The sequence below is a fragment of the Heptranchias perlo genome, chromosome 16 (genome assembly GCF_035084215.1).
Source record: "Heptranchias perlo isolate sHepPer1 chromosome 16, sHepPer1.hap1, whole genome shotgun sequence".
Classification (NCBI taxonomy): domain Eukaryota; kingdom Metazoa; phylum Chordata; class Chondrichthyes; order Hexanchiformes; family Hexanchidae; genus Heptranchias; species Heptranchias perlo.
Window position 1 is genome coordinate 13,418,529 of NC_090340.1, and position 22,859 is coordinate 13,441,387.

The 22,859-nt window shown below is 48.8% G+C and overlaps 1 protein-coding gene across 1 annotated transcript in view; it reads right to left on the reverse strand.

The window, feature by feature from the left end:
• Nucleotides 1-22,859, reverse strand: part of LOC137333397 (engulfment and cell motility protein 3-like) — a 73,816-nt gene that overhangs the window by 19,309 nt on the left and 31,648 nt on the right. Inside the window, 6 exon segments of the mRNA XM_067997548.1 lie at nucleotides 1,598-1,676; nucleotides 3,498-3,649; nucleotides 9,740-9,839; nucleotides 14,036-14,205; nucleotides 20,013-20,063; nucleotides 22,547-22,619. Of these exon segments, the coding sequence (XP_067853649.1) occupies nucleotides 1,598-1,676; nucleotides 3,498-3,649; nucleotides 9,740-9,839; nucleotides 14,036-14,205; nucleotides 20,013-20,063; nucleotides 22,547-22,619 (625 nt within the window).

Here is a 22,859-nt window from a genome sequence, read left to right on the forward strand (position 1 = left end):
AATATCACATGCCTTGTGATAGGACTGTCCAATATCACATGCCCTGTGATAGGACTGTCCAATATCACATGCCCTGTGACAGGACTGTCCAATATCACATGCCTTGTGATAGGACTGTCCAATATCACATGCCCTGTGATAGGACTGTCCAATATCACATGCCCTGTGACAGGACTGTCCAATATCACATGCCTTGTGATTGGACTGTCCAATATCACATCCCCTGTGACAGGTCTGTCCAATATCACATGCCCTGTGACAGGACTGTCCAATATCACATGCCCTGTGACAGGACTGTCCAATATCACATGCCCTGTGACAGGACTGTCCAATATCACATGCCCTGTGACAGGACTGTCCAATATCACATGCCCTGTGACAGGACTGTCCAATATCACATGCCCTGTGACAGGACTGTCCAATATCACATGCCCTGTGACAGGACTGTCCAATATCACATGCCCTGTGACAGGACTGTCCAATATCACATGCCTTGTGATAGGACTGTCCAATATCACATGCCTTGTGATAGGACTGTCCAATATCACATCCCCTGTGACAGGTCTGTCCAATATCACATGCCCTGTGACAGGACTGTCCAATATCACATGCCGTGTGACAGGACTGTCCAATATCACATGCCTTGTGATTGAACTGTCCAATATCACATCCCCTGTGACAGGACTGTCCAATATCACATGCCTTGTGATAGGACTGTCCAATATCACATGCCCTGTGACAGGACTGTCCAATATCACATACCCTGTGACAGGACTGTCCAATATCACATGCCCTGTGACAGGACTGTCCAATATCACATGCCTTGTGATAGGACTGTCCAATATCACATGCCCTGTGATAGGACTGTCCAATATCACATGCCCTGTGACTGGACTGTCCAATATCACATGCCTTGTGATTGAACTGTCCAATATCACATCCCCTGTGACAGGTCTGTCCAATATCACATGCCCTGTGACAGGACTGTCCAATATCACATGCCGTGTGACAGGACTGTCCAATATCACATGCCTTGTGATTGAACTGTCCAATATCACATCCCCTGTGACAGGACTGTCCAATATCACATGCCCTGTGATAGGACTGTCCAATATCACATGCCCTGTGACAGAACTGTCCAGCAGTAAGGATTGAACCTGCAACCTTCCCAGCCTGTATCAATCAGCACCACACATAGCAGAGCCATTGGAGGATACAGTGTTGCAAGGAACACTGATGGGTGTTGAGGAAGTGTTGGGCACATTCTCCTTCTGTCTGCTACGGCACCGAATGTACCCATCAAACATTACTGCTGACAGAAGTCTCTCAGAATGAGGTCAGGTGTCACATGGTGAGATACACAGTAAATCTCTCCCTTCTCTCTCCATCAACCTGCCTGAGCCCCAACCCTAGAATAACACCCTCTACTGCAGCAGTGGGGCATTTTGATTGCCAACACCACCCTTTCAAGTGGGCTCCCTGACAATGAAATGCCAGTCCGTGCTGAATTGCAAGCAGTTTAGCGCCGTGGAGCTGGTGAGGAACGATGTGCCCAGTTAGAGAGGGCCGCTACCAACACTGGAGGTTCAAAGGTTACCTTCCTCTCGTCGTCCTTGGAACTCAGTAACAGGGCGATGATCAGTGCCATTGCTTTCGTCTGGATCATTTGGTTTGTCCTGCAGAGAAAAGAAAAGGCAGGGATCAGCCAAAGAGGAGATGCCCAAGAGAAGCACTCAAGGGAAAACTTGCAAACTATTAGAAATAGTGGTTAGAATGTGGAACTCGCTACCCCATGGAGAGGTTGAGGTGAATAGTATAGATGCATTTAAGGGGAAGCTAGATAAACACGAGGGAGAAAGGAATAGAAGGAATAAAATCAGAAAATGGTGGAAGCACTCAGCAGGTCAGGCAGAATCTGTGAAGAGAGAAACAGAGCTAATGTTTCAGGTCGGTGACCTTTCATCAGCACTGGAAGAAGTTCGAGATTTAACAGTTTTTAAGCAAGTACAGAGCCCAGGAAAGTGGGGGAGAGAGAGGAGGGGAGGGGAAGAACAAAAGGGAAGGTCTGTGATAGGGTGGAGGGCAGGAGTGATTAAATGACAAAAGGAACGATGGTGCAAGGCAAGGAGGGTGGTAATGGGACAAGTAAAGAAACAAAAGATGGGTCCAAAGGAGGTGTAAATGGAATAGAAGGATATGCTGATAGAGTGAGATGAAGTAGGTTGGGAGGAGGCTCGCGTGGAGCTTAAAACCGGCATAGACCAGTTGGGCCGAATGGCCTGTTCCTGTGCTGTAAATTCGATGTAAAAATATAACAGCGAGTCACCCGTGGCATTGCTCACAGCAAGTCACCCGTGGCATTGCTCACAGCGAGTCAGAGGTTAAACTGTTGCTTGAGGTTAAGCCATATCCATCGATGCCCTTACACAACAAAAATCTATCGATCTCAGTCTTGAACGTTTCAATTGACCCCCAACATCCACGGCCTTTTGTGGAGAGAGTTCCGGGTTTCCAGGCGTGACTCTCTCCTTGGATTTCCCTCCTGCTTCCTGGGAGATACCAGAGACCCTGTCCAGCAGCTCCCTGCTCAACACGACTCAGGCCGGGAGCTGGACCGAGTGGGACTCGAATCCGTGCCTGGCCCTGAGCGCTCCAGATCTTAGCTGCCTCACTGTGGGGGCAAGGACCGAGAAAGGAGAAGGGAAGGGAAGGATACACAGACCCTGAGGTGGTGAGCTGCGTGACGGAGAACTGGGGAGATATTTGGGAAGATACGTTTAAATAAACAGTGCATGGGCAACTAAACAGAACACAATGTGAGTGCACTGAGAATCAGGGCCATCCCATAATACTATTCAACTCAACAAGAAGGGTTGGGTTTACTAAGTGATGGAAGGGATGGGGTGACCCTTGACCTCATGAACACTGCTGACAGTTGCAGTTATTCCAGTTCAGTTATTGGGCATTTTGTGAATTTTGCTCTACTTGGCACAAAGGAATCATCGTTAGTCATTGGCCGAGAGAGCTTTGGAAAATGGTGGGAAGAGGGCAGCCATCTTTTGCCTTGGTTAGGGCACGGACCTCGGAAAAAACAGGCCTTGGAAGACGGCGTGCCCACACGAGCAGGCCCGAACACGTGTGTGAACATAAGGTGCACTCACGCGTGTCCTCAGCCTAATCTCTGCAGGTCGAAAGCAGACTTCTGCTCTCCAGCCTTCATCTCTCAAAACAACTGGAGGGTCACCTCCAAAAGGGGACGGTACACTTCAATACCAAAGGGGTGTTCACCTTACCTGGGCCCAACATTCAACGCCACAGGCCCAGAGCTCGCCAAGGTCGACAACAGGAAAGACCCTCATCCATAGCTGTCCTTACTATTTGCCAGACAGAAAGTGTGAATTTAAAGTATCTACAGACTCTAGAAAATGAAAGCAGGGTTCCTGGGCCAGATGCACTCCAGATCTGCCCTGCCATCTGGTCTTGCTGCTGCTACTTACACCTGTAGGTGAGAGATGAGCCTGTCCAGGGGGACCTCGTTCTTCACCAGCTGAAACAGATAGCTGCTGCTGAGCACCATGCTCTCCAGGATGGCCAGGGACAACTGCTGGATCGAGGCATCCATCGCAGACTTGTTCACAAAACCTGCAATCTACACACACAGGCGGACATGTGCACAACAGGTCAATAGGTTAGTGAGGTTAAAGGTTACAGCGCTGCAGTGTGGCACACACAGGCCTGTCACCGTGCTTGTGTTGTTCTTTTGGTTCATTTATGCTAATCAAGGTGAGGAACATGAATGTTGGGGATGGAGCACTTACTGTTTTGGGCACCAAACACTTCCATGGCTTGCTACAGAGTAAAGCTCCCTCTACACTGTTCCATCAAACACTCCCAGATCAGGTACAGCATGGGTTAGATACAGAGTAAAGCTCCCTCTACACTGTCCCATCGAACACTCCCAGGGCAGGTACAGCACGGGATAGATACAGAGTAAAGCGCCCTCTACACTGTCCCATCAAACACTCCCAGATCAGGTACAGCACAGGTTAGATACAGAGTAAAGCTCCCTCTACACTGTCCCATCGAACACTCCCAGGGCAGGTACAGCACGGGATAGATACAGAGTAAAGCGCCCTCTACACTGTCCCATCAAACACTCCCAGGGGCAAGTACAGCACGGGTTAGATACAGAGTAAAGCTCCCTCTACACTGTCCCATCAAACACTCCCAGATCAGGTACAGCACAGGTTAGATACAGAGTAAAGCTCCCTCTACACTGTCCCATCAAACACTCCCAGGGCAGGTACAGCACAGGTTAGATACAGAGTAAAGCTCCCTCTACACTGTCCCATCAAACACTCCCAGGGCAGGTACAGCACAGGTTAGATACAGAGTAATGCTCCCTCTACACTGTCCCATCAAACACTCCCAGGGCAGGTACAGCACGGGTTAGATACAGAGTAATGCTCCCTCTACACTGTCCCAACAATGCCCCTCAGTCCAACTCCAGAAAAGTGCCCGCACTGAACCAGTGGTCCATCTGGTGAGATTGCTGATTTGTCCAATGGGCCCAAACCCCCAGGAAACCGGATTGAAACGGAGCATCTTTATTTCATAATGAGAAAGAGAGACTGAAAGGAAAAGCAAACAAGTGAGAATGTCATTGGTCTGGGCTGGATTTGAACTGCAGTCCCAGAGGTGAAAGAGCAATGTCCTCACTCACTGTGCAAATCAGTCCCCATCACAACTTCAAGAACCCACCCTGAAATCAAACCAGTAGCAATAAAAAGGCTTCAGACTTACCCTCTTTCCCTTCTCATCGGAGGGGCCGAGGAAAATAGCGCTATCTTGCCTCTACTAGTGGTCTCCCCCAGTGGCGAGGCCAAGATTGGGAACTCGCCATGTGAGAGACATCTGGAGGTTCGCTAGTGCTGAGGTGGGGGGGGGGGAAAAGAGGGGTTTAAACTGATTTGTCAGGGGGATGGGCACCAGGATGTAGCATTAGAAAGGAGAAACAAGGTGCACAAAGGATTGGGAGAGACAGATAGCATTAGAGTAAGAAATAATACAGTATTAGGTGGAATCAGACTAAGAGAGAGTACAAGAAGGTCTAAGACTGGTTTGCAGTGCATGTGCGTAAATGCACGAGGTGTGGTAAATAAGGTTGGTGAGCTGCAGGTGCAAATAGCCACATGGGAATACGATGTTGTAGCGATAACGGAGACCTGGCTCAAGAAAGGTAGGATTGGGTACTAAATATTCCTGGATACAAGGTGTTCAGGAAAGATAGGGAAGAAAGCAGGTGGCGGGGGGGGGGGGGGGGGGGAGAAGGTGGCAGTATTGATTAAGGAGACTATCACAGTGCTGGAGAGAGAGGATGTCCTTGAGGGGTTAAGGACAGAATCTATTTGGTTAGAGTTAAGAAACAATAGAGGTGCCATTACACTACTGGGTGTATTCTCTAGGCCACCAACTAGTGGGAAGGATATAGAGGAGCAAATTTGCAGGGAAATTAGAGAGGTGCAAAAGCCATAGAGTAGTGATAACGGGGGACTTCAACTATCCTAATATAGGCTGGGATAGTAATAATACAAGGGGCAAAGAGGGGGGAGGAATTTTTGAAATGTGTTCAGGAGAACTTTCTTGACCAGTACGTTTCTGGCCCAACGAGGAAGGAGGCATTGCTGGACTTGGTTCTAGGGAATGAGGGGGGCCAAGTGGAGCAAGTGTCAGTGGGAGAGCATTTAGGGAACAGTGATCATAGTATTATAAGGTTTAGAATAGCTATGGAAAAGGACACGAACCACTCTAAAGTAAAAATACTCAATTGGAGGAGGGCCAATTTCAGTGGGATGAGAACAGATCTGACCGGGGTAAATTGGAATCAAAGGCTGGCAGGCAAAACTGTAATTGAACAGTGGGTGGCCTTTAAAGAGGAGATGGTTCAGGTACAGTCTAGATACAGTCCCATGAGGGGGAAAGGTAGGGCAAGTAAAGCCAGAGCTCCCTGGATGACAAAAGAGATAGAGAGTGAGATGAAGCAGAAAAAGGGGGTATTATGACAGGTGAGAACCAGGCAGAATATAGAAAGTTCAGAGGGGAAGTGAGAAAGGAAATAAGAGGGGCAAAGAGAGAGAATGAGAATAGACTGGCGGCTAACATAAAAGGGAATCCAAAAGTCTTCTATAGGCACGTAAACAGTAAACGGATAGTAAGAGGAGGGGTGGGGCCGATTAGGGACCAAAAAGGAGATGTACTCATGGAGGCAGAGGGCATGGCCGAGGTACTAAATGAATACTTTGCATCTGTCTTTACCAAGGAAGAAGATGCTGCTGGAGTCTCAGTAAAGGAAGATATAGTTGAGATACTGGATGGGCTAAAAATTGACAAAGAAGACGTACTAGAAAGACTGGCTGTACTTAAAGTAGATAAGTCACCCGGTCCGAATAGGATTCACCCTAGGTTGCTGAGGGAAGTAAGGGTGGAAATTGCGGAGGTACTGGCCATAATCTTCCAAACATCCTTAGATACCGGGGTAGTGCCAGACGACTGGTGAATTGCAAATGTTACACCCTAGTTCAAAAAAGGGCGTAAGGATAAACCCAGCAAATATAGGCCAGTCAATTTAACCTCAGTGGTGGGGAAACTTTTAGAAACGATAATCCGGGTCAGAATTAACATTCACTTGGATGAGTGTGGATTGATTAGGGAAAGCCAGCACGGATTAGTTAAAGGCAAATCGTGTTTAACTAACTTGATAGAGTTTTTTGATGAGGTAACAGAGAGGGTCGAAGAGGGCAATGCAGTTGATGTGGTGTATATAGACTTTCAAAAGGCATTTGATAAAGTGCCACATAATATGCTTGTCATCATGAATGAAGCCCATGGAATAAAGGGAGCAGTAGCAGCATGGATACAGAATTGGCTAAGGGACAGGAAACAGAGAGTAGTGGTGAACCGTTGTTTTTCGGACTGGAGGGAGGTGTACAGTGATGTTCCCCAGGGGTCGGTACTAGGACCACTGCTTTTCTTGATATATATTAATGACATGGACTTGGGTGTACAGGGCACAATTTCAAAATTTGCAGATGACACAAAACTTGGAAGGGTAGTGAACAGTGAGGAGGATAGCGATAGACTTCAAGAGGATATAGACAGGCTGGTGTCATGGGCGGACACGTGGCAGATGAAATTTAACGCAGAAAAATGCGAAGTGATACATTTTGGTAGGAAGAATGAGGAGAGGCAATATAAACTAGAGGGCATAATTCTAAAAGGGGTACAGGAACAGAGAGATCTGGGGGTATATATGCACAAATCATTGAAGGTGGCAGGACAGATTGAGAAAGCAGTTAAAAAAGGCACACGGGATCCTGGGCTTTATAAATAGAGGCAGAGTACAAAAGCAAGGAAGTCATGATGATCCTTTATAAAATGCAGGTTCGGCCACAACTGGAGTATTGTGTCCAGTTCTGGGCACCGCACTTTAGGAAAGATGTGAAGGCCTTAGAGAGGGTGCAGAAGAGATTTACTAGAATGATTCCAGGGATGAGGGACTTTAGTTACGTGGATAGACTGGAGAAGTTGGGGTTGTTCTCCTTGGAACAGAGAAGGTTGTGAGGAGATTTGATCGAGGTATTCAAGATCATGAAGGGTCTAGACAGAGTAGATAGAGAGAAACTGTTCCCATTGGCGGAAAGGTCAAGAACCAGAGAACATAGATTTAAGGTGATTGGCAAAAGAAGCAAAGGTGACATGAGGAAAAACTTTTTACACAGTGAGTGGTTAGGATCTGGAATGCACTGCCTGAGGGGGTGGTGGAGGCAGATTCAATCATGTCCTTCAAAAGGGAACTGGATAAGTACTTGAAAGGAAAAAAATTGCAGGGCTATGGAGATAGGGCAGGGGCACAGGACTAGCTGGATTGCTCTTGCATAGAGCCGGCATGGACTCGATGGGCTGAATGGCCTCCTTCTGTGCTGTAACCTTTCTATGATTCTGGGAAGAGGGGCGACTTCAGCCCCATCACCCATGACATCTATCCCACTGACATCTGTGTGACATTCTTGGGTCATGGAGAAGCAGCTCCTGAACCTGATTGACATCACAAAGCGTCTCCTGCATCATTTCTGGGATGGGGCCCACATGGAGCAGGTACTGGTGCACAGTAAAACCTTGTTAATCCAGATACCATTAATTCCAGTTAACTTCTGCCTCCCTCACTACATGAAAAAGGAGCAATTGTTCTCCCAGTTTTCTCCATCAATCTGCAGGGGCTCTTGGCCTGCATTCAACACCTCTCCTGAACAATGCAGTCAAGGGTGTGACCTTACTGTCAGCTTGGCTCAATTGGTAGCACTCTCACCTCTGGGTCAACAGGTCAAGGGTTCAAGTCCCACTCCAGAGACTTGAGCACAAAATCTAGGCCGATACTCCAGTGCAGTACTGCGGGAGTGCTGTACTGTCGAAGGTGCCATCTTTTGGGTGAGGCGTTAAACCAAGGCCCCATCTGCCCTCTCAGGTGGTCGTATAGGATCCCACAGCACTGCTGAAAGAAGAGCAGGGGAGTTCTCCTGGCTAACAGATTAACTGCTCATTCACTCAGCTCCTGTTTGGCTGGTTGAAGGCAGGTATTGATCTGTTTGGGGTTGTTTTTCTACGGTGCTGTGGTTACACCAGAGACACAGCGACACGCCTACACTCTGAACCTTGAAACAGACGGGCACTGCTTGGTGCCAATTCCCCGTGTGAGGAACCATCAGCCTCAGACAGATCCCCACACGTCAGGAGTAACATTAGAGCACAAGTCGCTCCACTGATCTCCCACACCTCCCTGCAGCTGGACAAAGAGCAGAGCGGACGGCTGCCTAGGTTGTTGGGTTGTTCAGCTGGGGAATGCCGCCTGGAACGAGGGAACGGTGGAGGGTTACACTCCCATCAATAATCGAGCTGCAAACCAATCCCTCAGACATCACACTGCACAGAACCATCCAATCGCTCGGCAAACCCGGCGACGTTCCCGCTCCAGAGCCATTGTTTGGAACACGGATGGGACACAACAGACTAACGCTGCGTTCCTGCCCACGTGCAGCCAAACCCCAATTGGCTCCCAGTGACAGTGACAGGGTTCCTGCTCTCGATCGCAATGTGCTGACCACCGCCACCCCCCCCACTACTGGAAGTGTACATGAAGGGACGACCAGTGAGAAGGGGGTGGGGTTTGGCAGTGATGCTCCCCCTGGTCAAATAGACTCACGTTCTCAACTCGCACGTGAAGAACGGCCAGCTAGATAATGCAATCTGCCAGTGTGGGTAGGTCCACAGCTAAGCAAAGGGTCAGGACCGGCGACTGAGGGCAGCTAACTCAGCACAGGCCGGTGATTGGCCTTGGGGGCCCTCCTGGTCTCCATGGCTCAGTGTCACAACAAAACGTGGGTGCCACTTATCAAGCATGGGGCTGTTTGGGTTACCAGGGTGGTAGAAGATGGGTATCCATGGGGCAAAATGGACCTCACTGATTAAGCGATGGTGTATCAGGCTGCCTGCTGACTCCACTGAGAATTGGCACAGAGACACATTTCTAACGAGGATACATCTGGAGCTACAGGGCCAACTCGATAAAGACACTGACCAGTAACCAGCCAATCTGTGATCAGAGGCCTAAACCAGTGGTGGAGCCTACTACTAGTGACAGCGCCCCCTAGCGATCTCCACGTCTCACAGGAAGCCAGAGCCTCACCTTCTTAATGAAAATGTGGGTGAGGGTTTCCCAGGAGACGACTCCATGTTCCATAAGTTCAATGAATGCATTCAGCGTGTGGGCCAAACTCTCGCCAGTGCTGCAAACACAAGAAACAATCGCTTAATTACTTGGGGTATTCATCGTTTGATGTAATATTAATGGGAGGGCGTTGGGGAGAGTTATAGAACAAAGAGATCTAGGAGTACAGGTTCACAGCTCCTTGAAAGTGGAGTCACAGGTGGATAGGGTGGTGAAGAAGGCATTCAGCATGCTTGGTTTCATTGGTCAGAACATTGAATACAGGAGTTGGGATGTCTTGTTGAAGTTGTACAAGACATTAGTAAGTCCACACTAGGAATACTGTGTACAGTTCTGGTCACCCTATTATAGAAAGGATATTAAACTAGAAAGAGTGCAGAAAAGATTTACTAGGATGCTACCGGGACTTGATGGTTTGACTTACAGGGAGAGGTTAGACAGACTGGGACTTTTTTCCCTGGAGAGTAGGAGGGTTAGGGGTGATCTTATGGAAGTCTATAAAATAATGAGGGGCATAGATAAGGTAGATAGCCAAAATCTTTTCCCAAAGGTAGGGGAGTCGATAACGAGGGGGCATAGATTTAAGGTGAGAGGGGAGAGATACAAAAGGGTCCAGAGGGTCAATTTTTTCACTCACAGGGTGGTGAGTGTCTGGAACGAGCTGCCAGAGGCAGTAGTAGAGGCGGGTACAATTTTGTCTTTTAAAAAGCATTTGGACAGTTACATGGGTAAGATGGGTATAGAGGGATATGGGCCAAGTGCAGGCAATTGGGACTAGCTTAGTGGTATAAACTGGGCGACATGGACATGTTGGGCCGAAGGGCCTGTTTCCATGTTGTAAACTTCTATGATTCTATGATTCTATGAATATATCTAACCCCCTCACCCCACATCAAGCACAGGAAGACCACAGTGGGTCAGGGAGATCAGAATTAAGATACAAAGTCGGGAATGCCACAAGCTTTGTGTGTCAAGTTGACGATTGTGAACATTTGTTCACTTATTGTACTAAGCTCAGTCGACACTGCCCAAACACATGCCCCAAGTGCAACAGGCTCGAGGGGCTGAATGGCCTCCTCCTGTTCCCATGCTCCAAGCCAATCTCGGAACAGCGCCCTCTGCTGCCCCAGTGTGACATTCCTGTTTGCCCACACCAGCCATCCTTGTGTCCCCAGTTCAGTGCTAAACTGTGGCTATTTGAGACATGGATCTGCACTTCAAACCGCTGGGTTCAAACTTAATTCAAATATAGAACCCTTACAGACACCGGAGGAAGGAGATTTTCCGCAGCAGATTCAAACATAGAATCGAGAGGTGAAAGGATAGTGTGTGAATCAGCTACAGTGTCCAATCCCTCAATTAAATCAAATACCACAAATATCATCTGAAAGGCATTGGACTAAAAGTGTCTGGAGTGGGACTTGAACCCACGACCTTCTGACTCGGAGGCGAGAGTGTTACCAACTGAGCCACGGCTACCACTTAAAACTTGAACTTGAAGCTGCTGCTCTTTGGTCAAGTAAAGTGCCTAGGAATTACACATTGAAATACGGCTAACTGCTGAGAAGTCCAAAGATTTTAATGGTGTATAAGGACCTGAGACTTTTCATAGTTAATGCTTTGAACTGATTGCAATAGACACAGAGACAGGAAGTTGCTCCTTAGGTAGGTATGTTCACCTAATTTCAGGAGAGACCATTGGGATCAGGCAGCTCCTCCCATTCCCAGAAATTTATTTCAAAGACCTGCAAAGAAAACCATTCAAAGGAAATGAACTGACTGGCTTGTCTATTTAACTCCTTCATGAACTAGTTCTAAGGTACTGTCGTATTCATAGAATTTACAGCACAGAAATAGGCCGTTTGGCCCAACTGGTCTATGCTCCACATGAGCCTCCTCCCACCTTACTTCATCTCACCCTATCAGCATAACATAAGAAATAGGAGCAGGAGTAGGCCATACGACCCCTCGAGCCTGCTCCGACATTCAATAAGATCATTACTGATCTTTGAACTCAACTCCACTTTCCCGCCCAATCCCCATATCCCTTGATTCTCTTAGTGTCCAAAATCTATCTCTCTCAGTCTTGAATATACTCAATGACTCAGCATCCACAGTCCTCTGGGGTAGAGAATTCCAAAGATTCACAACCCTCTGAGTGAAGAAATTCCTCCTCATCTCAGTCCTAAATGGCCGACCCCTTATCCTGAGACTATGCCCTCTACTTCTAAACTCTCCAGCCAGGGGAAACAATCTCTCAGCATCTACCCTGTCAAGTCCTCTCAGAATCTTATATGTTTCAATTCTTATCTCTGGTTACAATCAATCTGGTTTAATCATTGCAATAAAATGTGGTGAAGTTTGCCTCTCATTCTTCTGAACTCCAGAGAGTATAGGCCCATTCTACTCAATAACCTTCTATTCCTTTCTCCTTCATGTGTTTATCTTGCTTCCCCAACATTATTCGCCTCAACTACTCTTTGTGGTATCGAGTTCCACATTGTAACCATTCTCCGGGTAGAAAAGTTTCTCCTGAATTCCCTATTGGATTTATTAGTGACTAGCTTATATTTACGGCCTCTAGTTCTGAACTCCCTCACAAGTGGTAACATCTTCTCTGCATCTACCCTATCAAACTCATTCATAATGTTAAAGGCCTCTATTAGGTCACCCCTCAGTCTTCTCTTTTCTGGAGTTAAAAGCCCCAGCCTGTTCATTCAAACTGACTTCAACAGCTGTCTGTTACTGCTTGTTGCGGTGATGGTCAACCCATGCACAAGGCAGTTGGTAGCTTAGTAGGGTGCGACTGATCACCTCCTGAAGTGATGTGGGAGTGTAGTCCAGAGACAATAAATGGATCCACTCTTGGCCCAGGCCACGCTATCCCAGATAACCTTGTGCACAAGGTCTCGTTTCAGTACAGAGGTGGCAAAGAGCTCACCAGTGAGAGCTGGTTTTTGCATTGGGCCTGAGAAAAAAGGATGCGGAGGAGCCCAAATCATAACAGGCACGTTGTCATTTTTAACTCAAGTCCAAAGAGCAGATAGTGTTGGGGTTCACGAGTGACTTCCACTCGTTGAGTTGCCCCTACTGACATGTCATGCAGCGATCCAGAGAACACAGGTATGTTCTCTCCCCTCTATAATGAGTGCAGTTGCCGTCAGCTGGGGGCAGGGTATGATGGTGTCCAGGTGTTAGCTGTGGCTCAGAGTCAGAAGATCATGGATTCAAGTCCCACTCCAGAGACTTGAACACAATATCTAGGCTGACACTCCAGTACAGTGCAGTACTGAGGGAGTGCTGCACTGCCGTCTTTTGGATGAGACGTTAAACCGAGGCCTCGTCTGGCCTCTCAGGTGGATGTAAAAGATCCCATGGCACTATTTCAAAGGAGAGCAGAGGAGTTCTCCCTGATGTCCTGGCCAATATTTATCCCTCAACCAACACCTAAAACAGATTATCTACAATAATGTGTGCAGTTTTGGTCTCCTTATTTAAGAAAGGACATAATTGCTTTAGAGGCAGTTCAGAGAATGTTCACTCGACTGATTCCTGGGATGAGGGGGTTATCTTATGAGGAAAGGTTGGATAAGTTGAGCCTGTATACACTGGAGTTTAGAAGAATGAGAGGTGATCTTATTGAAACATATAAGATCCTGAGGGGACTAGAAGGGGTAGATGCTGAGAGGATGTTTCCCCTTGTGGGAGAGACTAGTACTAGGGGACGCAGTTTAAAAATAAGGGGTCTCCCATTTAAGATGGAGATGAGGAGAAATGTTTTCTCTCAGAGGGTCGTGAGTCCCTTCCCTGTAGAGCGGTGGAGGCAGGGTCACTGAATATTTTTAAGGCTGAGTTAGATAGATTCCTGATTGACAAGGGAGTCAAAGGTTATAGTAGGTAGACGGGAAAGTAGGGTTGAGGTCACAATCAGATCAGCCATGATCTTATCAAATGGCAGAGCAGGCTCGAGGGGCCGAATGGCCTACTCCTGCTCTTAATTCATATGTTCGTATGCTCTTAATTCGTATCTGGTCATTATCTCATTGTTGTTTGTGGGATCTTGCTGTGTGCAAATTGGCTGCTGCGTTTCCTACATTAACACCGTGACTACACTTCAAAAAGTCCTTCACTGGGGGTAAAGCACTTTGGGACCTCCTGAGGCCGCGAAAGGTGCTATATAAATGCAAGTCTTTTTCTTTCAAAGTCCTTCAGGCACTGAGTGTACCTTTGTGCAGCACCAAGCTCCCTACTCACTCGTTGCCATTCTCCACGATGCGGACCAGCACAGCGATCCCGTCCTTACTGATGAACTCCTGGGCGAAGGTGATATCCTTGGAGAGGACGGCCAGTCCCTTCAGCGAGTCAAAACGTACATCGTAGTTACCGCTCTGCATCCCGTTGTAGAGGTTCTCAGCCTCTCGACTCTGGCACAGGAAGAGAAACAGATGAAGAGTTGACTGAGCAACTTTCACGATTGAAGGAGGCACCCTTGAAAAAAACACTGGGGATTGCAGACTCTTTTACAGGGAGCAGGATTCGGGTTGTATTTAAATGGACGCCCAGATGTGCCCATGCAGACTACTGGCTGTAGTCCTGATCACCCATCACCCCTGCGATCGCTGACCTACATTGGCTCCCGGTCTGGCAACGCCTCGATTTTAAAATTCTCATCCTTGTGTTCAAATCCCTCCAGGGCCTCACCCCTCCCTATCTCTGTAACCTCCTCCAGACCTCCGAGATCTCCGCGCTCCTCCAATTCTGGCCTCTTGTGCATCCCTGATTTTCTTTGCTCCATCATTCAGCTGCCTCGGCCCTATGCTCCGGAATTCCCTCCGTAAACCTCTCCGCCTCTCTCTCCTCCTGTAAGATGCTCCTTAAAACCTACTTCTTTGGCCAAGCTTTTGGTTACCTGTCCTAATATCTCCTTACGTGGCTCGGTGTCAAATTTTGTTTGATAATGTTCCTGTGAGGCACCTTGGGACGGTTTACCACATTAAAGGCGCTATATAAATGCAAGTTGTTGTTGAAATCGACGCACTTGAAACTGGCGCACTACTTGAAATTAACAAACTCCTTTCTTTTTGTTTTAAAGTGGCATCACAGTAACTCAGACACTGGAGCACAAACTCGGTCGTTTCTCACTGGAGGTTGCAACAGGTCCGTCAGGGATTTAAAAAATCTGTTACAACCAATCGCTGTAATCCCTAAGGAATAATAATTCTCTGAGTTTGAATTTAAATATATTACCCCCCGGGTACCTTGCCCACCTGCCCATTACTCACGGATGAGCATAGACACTGAGCCGCAGTCGAGCCTGATCTCAACCCCCACTCCTTGATGCTTCAGTCCTCAGCTGTGGCCCAGTTGGTAACACTCTTGCCTCTCGCGTCAGAAGGTTGTGGGTTCAAGCCCCACTCCAGAGACTTGAGCACAAATCCAGATTGATACTCCCAGGGCAGTACTGAGGGAGTGCTGCACTGTCGGAGGTGCCGTCTTTCAGATGAGAATAAGGGGCTGCTCTTTCAAAACTGAGATGAGGAGAAACTTCTTCACTCAGAGGGTGGTAGGTCTGTGGAATTTGCTGCCCCAGGAAGCTGTGGAAGCTACATCATTAAATAAATTTAAAACAGAAATAGACAGTTTCCTAGAAGTAAAGGGAATTAGGGGTTATGGGGAGCGGGCAGGAAATTGGACATGAAGCCGAGTTCAGATCGGTCAAGGGGCTGAGTGGCCGGGTCCTGCTCCTACTTCTTGTGTTCTTTAGATTTGAGGTCAGGATCAGATCAGCCATGATCTTATTGAATGGCGGAGCAGGCTCGAGGGGCCGATTGGCCTACTCCTGCTCCTATTTCTTATGTTCTTATGTTCTTAAACCGAGGCCCCGTCTGCCCTCTCAGATGGACGTAAAAGATCCCATGGCACTATTTCAAGGAAGGGCAGAGGAGTTCTCCCCGGTGTCCTGGCCGATATTTATCCCTCAACCAACACCTAAAATTAGATCATCTGGTCATTACCTCATTGCTGTTTGTGGGATCTTGCTGTGCGCAGATTGGCTGCCGCGTTTTCTACATTACAACAGAGATTGCACTTAAAAAAAAACTTCATTGGCTTTAAATCACTTTGGGACATCCTGTGGTCGTGAAAGGCGCTATATAAATGCAAGTTTGTTCTTCCTTTCTTTTTTCGTTCCAGCTGGAGCAGGAACCTTGGCCGATTTTTCAGCCTCTGCCCGTCCCCCTGCCGACAGCGTTTAAAGTTATCAGCAGGGAGACTGAAGAAAGGGGATAAGATGAATAAATATCGGCACAGCCAGTTCACTTCTAGCGACCTTGCTGGCTTTTCGGGAAGTCTCGGAGCAGGCCGCGGGTTTGAGTTGCAGCAGGCGCAATATCTGCAGCCAAGCACTTAACTATGACATGGCCCCTTTAAATCAAAATGACCCTCTAATAAAACTTTGACCGCCAGATACGATTCGAAGGCTAACTCCCTTCAGTCAGCCCATGCCTCTCCCAGGTTCCTTCAGTAATACATTGCCCCTTTAAACAAGTGGGGACCACAAACTGTTTTATGTTCTTAAAGCATTGCCCTGCAGGTACCTTCGCCACCTCACTCCTGCCGGTCAGTAACTGGGACGGAGGATGCCGGGGCCGTACTACACGAGAGTACGATGGAGGTGAATCTCCTCGTGGATTTGCCCCCTCGGCCGCCCCAAATTCGGGGGGCATTCGGTGCAAACCCTGATTGATTATGTGTGTGAATGGGGTTTACGTTGCATTTACATCAAATTTAGGGCAGTGGAGGCGGAGAAGCCCTGAGGAAACAGCTTGTGGTCCCCACTTCTTCGAAAACTGATACCATTTTAAAGGGGCAATGTATATTTTGTGTATTTATATATAACCTTTTAGCTTATCTTTTTCAGTTATTTATTCACTTCCCTTTTAAATGCTAACGCAGATTCTGCTTCCACTATTTCCGGTCGGGTATTCCATGTCCCAACAACCCTCTTTGTAAGAAAAAAAATCTCTCTCTGTTCTTTTGGTGACAAATTTAAATTGAAGTCCTCCAGTTACAAATAAGTTCTCCAGCACCACATCGAAACAAGACAAAACAAATGTCTCCAAAACATTACAAATACAGCTTGCTTCAGAAACAAGCTGCCTTTTAATCATCATGTTTAAAAATCAGTTCTAAAAAGAGATTTACAGATATGGCTCACGATTGGGCAGTGGTGCAGTACCTCAGTTGGACACCGGGAGGCTCACCACAGCCTCACTGTTGCTGTCCTGAACTCTGGCCCTTGATTTGAGTTGGCGTTTGACCCCATCGTTTGACTGATTCGTACGCTGGATCAACAAAGACAACAGCCTGCATTTATACAGCGCCTTTAAGGTAGTAAAACGTCCCCAGGCGCATCACAGGAGCGTTATCAGACTAAAAAAATTGACATCAAGCCAAAGGAGGAGACATTAGGGCAGGTGACCAAAAGCTTGGTCACAGAGGTAGGTTTTTAAGCAGCATCTTAAAGGAGGAGGGGAGAGGGGGAGAGGTTTAGGGAGAGAATTCCAGAGCTTAGGGCCTACACTGACAGGGGTGTAAACTTGATGCAAAAATTGTAACCCAGAGCCATCGAATCTCACTGCCTTGTGTTGAGGCCCCCACCCTGCAGTTTAATTCATGCCCTAATCCCTGGTTCACACGGGCCTGGTTAGTACAGGGGCAAGTCAAAGTGACACATAAACAGGAGGAGCACGTGGCATCATCACGCCAACTCACGGTAACATTCACCGCAAGTTGCCGTGGAAACCAGTGTCAGGATCCAGATCCACGGGCACCGCACACTCTGGTACAACACCATGAGACCCCAAACCAGGCTGGATATTCGTGCAATGGGAGCATCACAGCTATCCCAATACACACACACACAGACAGACACGCACGCGCGCGCACACGGCCAGACGCGCGCGCGCGCACGGCCAGACACGCGCGCGCGCGCACGGCCAGACACGCGCGCGCGCGCACGGCCAGACACGCGCGCGCGCGCACACGGCCAGACACGCGCGCGCGCACACGGCCAGACACGCGCGCGCGCGCACACAGCCAGACACGCGCCCGCCCGCACACAGCCAGACACACGCGCGCGCACACGGCCAGACACGCGCGCGCGCGCACACAGCCAGACACGCGCCCGCCCGCACACAGCCAGACACACGCCCGCCCGCACACAGCCAGACACACGCGCACACACAGCCAGACACACGCCCGCCCGCACACAGCCAGACACACGCCCGCCCGCACACAGCCAGACACTGGCCTGGCCCAGCTTGGCTCACTCAGCACAAACCGTCTATTAACTAAGAAATCATTTGTACTTAGCGACCAAAATCTGATGGCCATACACACCAGCACAGGCCGAGTGCACCGATTCATTGCGTAGCTGCAGTGCGACACGTCAGACCCTGTACTGGTGGGACACGAGCCGCAGCAAGTGACCAAAGGTATTAATAGGTTTCGAGCTCTGGCGTCCAGTTAGGAAGGAACGAACCAAGCTGTAGGCAGGGGCTTCTGACAGGGAAGGAAACAGCTGGCAGGGAGAATCACCAGGCCCCCCCACCACCACACACACACACACACCGGCTACTAAGAGCCCCTCCTGCCAGCTGGAAGGGAAGGGAACAATTGGGAAAATCGGAGATTACTCTTCAGAAAAAGCAGGAATTGCTGCAGGACCAGTCTTGCACAGTAAGAAAGCAGCTTCTTAAGATGGTGGAGTGCATAAGGCAGACACCATTTTAAGGTTGAATGACCAATGCTCCCCCCAACCCCCCAAAATCCTTGACTACAACTTGGCCTTTCCCTCCCTGACAGGACAGGCAATGCTTTAAGAAGTTTTTATTAAGATTCCCCAGAAGCTCAGTGAAGACCAGCTGGTACGGGGCAAAAATAACGACAACTTGGTGTGTGAATCTTTGCAGATGGGATTCTGTAAGGAGCAGTCAACACAGCAAAGGGAGTTCCAAACTATACTTCTAAATCAGTCGAGGGTGCGGCAAAGGGAGTCATACTGAAACTGAGAATCGTGCTGAAACTGGGTTAGGATCTGGTCCCACCACAGCTGAAGCTCTGTTCACTGAGACACAGAGGGAACGTTCAATGATAACCTGCATTTATATAGCGCCTTTCATGTAGTAAAACGTCCCAAGGCACTTCATGGGATCGTTTTCAGACATAATTTGACAACAAGCCACATAAAGAAATATTAGGACAGGTGACCAAAAGAGGTGGGTTTTAAGGAGCGTCTTAAAGGAGGAGAGAGAGATAGAGAGGTGGAGAGGTTTAGGGAGGGAAATCCAGAGCTTAGGGACTAGGCAGCTGAAGGCACGGCCGCCAATGGTGGAGCGATTAAAATCGGGGATGCGCAAGAGGCCAGAATTGGAGGAGCGCAGAGATCTCGGAGGGTTGTAGGGCTGGAGGAGGTTACAGAGATAGGGAGGGGCGAGGCCACGGAGGGATGTGTAAACAAGGATGAGAATGTTAAATTCGAGGCTTTGCCAGACGGGGTGCCAATGGGTCCTCCAGACCAGAACAAGCCAGGTTCAACCTGCAATCTGCACCCAGTCAGTCAGTCTCAAGGGAAGGGAAGGGGGCGAGCCCACAATCGGCCTCAAAGTCCACCAGGGCTCCTGCTCCAGTGGGCACTTGCTGGAAAGCTCAGGTGCGAGAGGGCCAGGGGTTGGGCAGGACCGGATTCGGTGGTGCTGCCCCTCACAACCAAATAGCTCAGTGGCTCTCATTGTCTGGACCCACAATGGAAGAATGCGCCGTGGGCTATCAGAGGCCAGCTGGTGCCTACAGGGCAGTAGCTTGGCATTAGGCACATACCGAGGCAACTGAGGGCTCCCTGGGACATGATGGCTCCTGAGGTGGGTGAGGGGAGGGGGGGGGGTAGGTGGGGGTGGAGAATGGAGGGGGGGTAGGGGGGTGGGATTCCATCTGCAGGGGAGCAGTGGAGATCTGAGGGATGAAGGGGAACGTTCCGGATTTTTACTCAACGATAATCTTTGGGGATCAGGACGTACGTATCTGGACAAGACTTCCTCGCAGGAGGTGAAAAGGGCGAGATAGAGGCAGAAGGTACAGGATCGATAGGCAGGGTGGCATTTATTTGTCCTTAATGCTTTATACGCTTAGAAAGGGGGATAAACCCCCAGTGCAGCAGTGACGAGGGACTTACTGGGGCTGTAGCCAATCGCAGGATACTTCCATTCTTAATTTCATGCCGATTCTGCAACAAATCACAAAAGACAATAAGTGATTGTCAGTGCGGTGGGGTCAGTGAGTGACACTCGCTCATTCCCCACTCCCCCGCCCCCGCATCGACCCCCATAAAACCTGGGAAATCTGCACACCGTCCACCAGCACAAACAAAGCCCCCGCTCCACCATCGCCCCAGGAGCAGGTACCAAGGAGCGGGATTGCCTGGGCTAAGCTGGACCCAGTGGGTAATTGTGCCAGGGTTCACCGTGTGGAGCCTCCCCCCAATCCTGCACCATGGCTCCCTAGGGGGGTGCGTTCTGGTTGTCCACATAGGTGGTGCAGTGACTGCCTGACCCCGTGCTATCATCACGGTTCACCCCAGAGGCTGAATAGGCTGGACCTTCAGCCAAAGGTGCCAGGTTCACCCAGAGAGGCTCAGAGTCCAGGCCCAGGCCCAGCGTCAATCCTGCATGGGGTTTGGAGGGGGGGGGCGGGTGGAGAACAGGAGGAACATGACTCCTGACCTCAAGGGAGCTGAGTGAAGATGCAAAACCACATCCTACTCATAGAACGATATGGCACAGAGGGAGGCCATTCGGTCCATCGTTACTGTGCCGGCTCTTTGAAAGAGCTATCCAATTAGTCCCACTCCCCTGCTCTTTCCCCATAGCCCTGCAAATTTTTCCTTTTCAAGTATATATTCAATTCCTTTTTCAAAGTTACTATTGAATCTGCCTCCACCACCCTTTCAGGCAGTGCATTCCAGATCAGAACAACTCGCTGTGTAAAAAATGTCTCCTCACCTCCCCTCTTGCTCTTCTGCCAATTATCTTAAATCTGTGTCCTTTGGTTACCGACCCTCCTGCCACTGGAAACAGTTTCTCCCCATCTACTCTATTGAAATCCTTCACAATTTTGAACACTTCTATCAAATCTCCTCTTAACCTTCTCTGCTCTAAGGAGAACAATCCCAGCTTCTCCACGTAACTGCAGCCCCTCATCCCTGGCACCGTTCTAGTAAATCTCCTCTGCACCCTCTCCAAGGCCTTGACATCCTTCCTAAAGTGTGGTGCCCAGAATTAGACACAATACTCCAGCTGGGGCTTAACCAGTGATTTATAAAGGTTTAGCATAACTTCCTTGCTATAAATTCCCGATCCAGGTTAAAAACGAGGCCGAGTTACTGACTTCCTGGTCATTGCTCAGCAAATCAGTGGCTGCACTTCAGTAAGGCACATAGACCTGTCCTCCCTGAACAAACCAAACAAAGACCTGACTAAACCCTCCATGGCTCCCTCACACCCGCTTATAAATCCTCACAACACTTAACAAGAATTGAAGATATCTCCATTATTAATAGAGAGTCCATACAACTCCCTCCTTCTGGAACATTCTGCTCACTACCGTACAGCATGCATGGCTCCTGAAGATTGCACCTGCAGAGAGAGAGTTCACTCATCACTTTTGACAAGTGCCAGGCAATGACCATCTCCAACAAGAGAGAGTCTAACCACCTCCCCTTGACATTCAAAGGCATTACCATCGCCGAATTCCCCACCATCAACATCCTGGGGGTCACCATTGACCAGAAACTTAACTGGACCAGCCATATAAATACTGTGGCTACAAGAGCAGGTCAGAGGCTGGGTATTCTGCGGCGAGTGACTCATCTCCTGACTCCCCAAAGCCTTTCCATCATCTACAAGGCACAAGTCAGGAGTGTGATGGAATATTCTCCACTTGCCTGGACGAGTGCAGCTCCAACAACACTCAAGAAGCTCGACACCATCCAGGACAAAGCAGCCCACTTGATTGGCACCCCATCCACCACCCTAAACATTCACTCCCTTCACCAGCGGCGCACCGTGGCTGCAGTGTGTACCATCCACAGAATGCACTGCAGCAACTCGCCAAGGCTTCTTCGACAGCACCTTCCAAACCCGTGACCTCTACTACCTAGAAGGACACGAGCAGCAGGTACATGGGAACAACACCACCTGCACGTTCCCCTCCAAGTCACACATCATCCCGTATTGGAAATATATCACCGTTCCTTCATCGTCGCTGGGTCAAAATCCTGGAACTCCCTTCCTAACAGCACTGTGGGAGAACCTTCACCACATGGAGTGCAGCGGTTCAAGAAGGCGGCTCACCACCACCTTCTCAAGGGCAATTAGGGATGGGCAATAAATGCTGGCCTCGCCAGCGATGCCCACATTCCATGAATGAATTAAAAAAAACTTTCATTATATTGCTTTGCGAAGGGGATATCAAATGGGGGGAGGAGGGTTGTCACCATTTTGTTGTACTAAATGGGGGGCTGCCACCATTTTGAAGCCTTCAACATGCCATGTTCTTGTGATGAGATGACATATAAAGGATACCATGAGGCCTTCACCATGCGAGTGATGGCAGATCAACACTTGATACTAAACCCACATTAGTAAAGTTGCACCTGTGACAATCCCACCCCCTCTTGATGTCTCCATGCAGATGTTGATGGTGACTCACCGACTCTGTGATGTAAGTTTGTATTCCATCCGTGTACTGCAGAGCATACTGGTCTGGGTTATTCTTGTTCCACCTGAATGTGAAGGAAAATGAATATTACATTTCTGGGCCCTACACCAAATCTAATCTTTAAAGAGCCCACGGTTAATTAATTACTAACTCCTGCACCCACTATGAATCATTGCACAAATATGGCACACGGTAAAAAGAAAGACTTGCATTTATATCGCACCTTTCACAATCTCAGGACGTCCCAAAGCACTTTACAGCCAATGAAGTACTTTTGAAATGCAGTCACTGTTGTAGTGTAGCA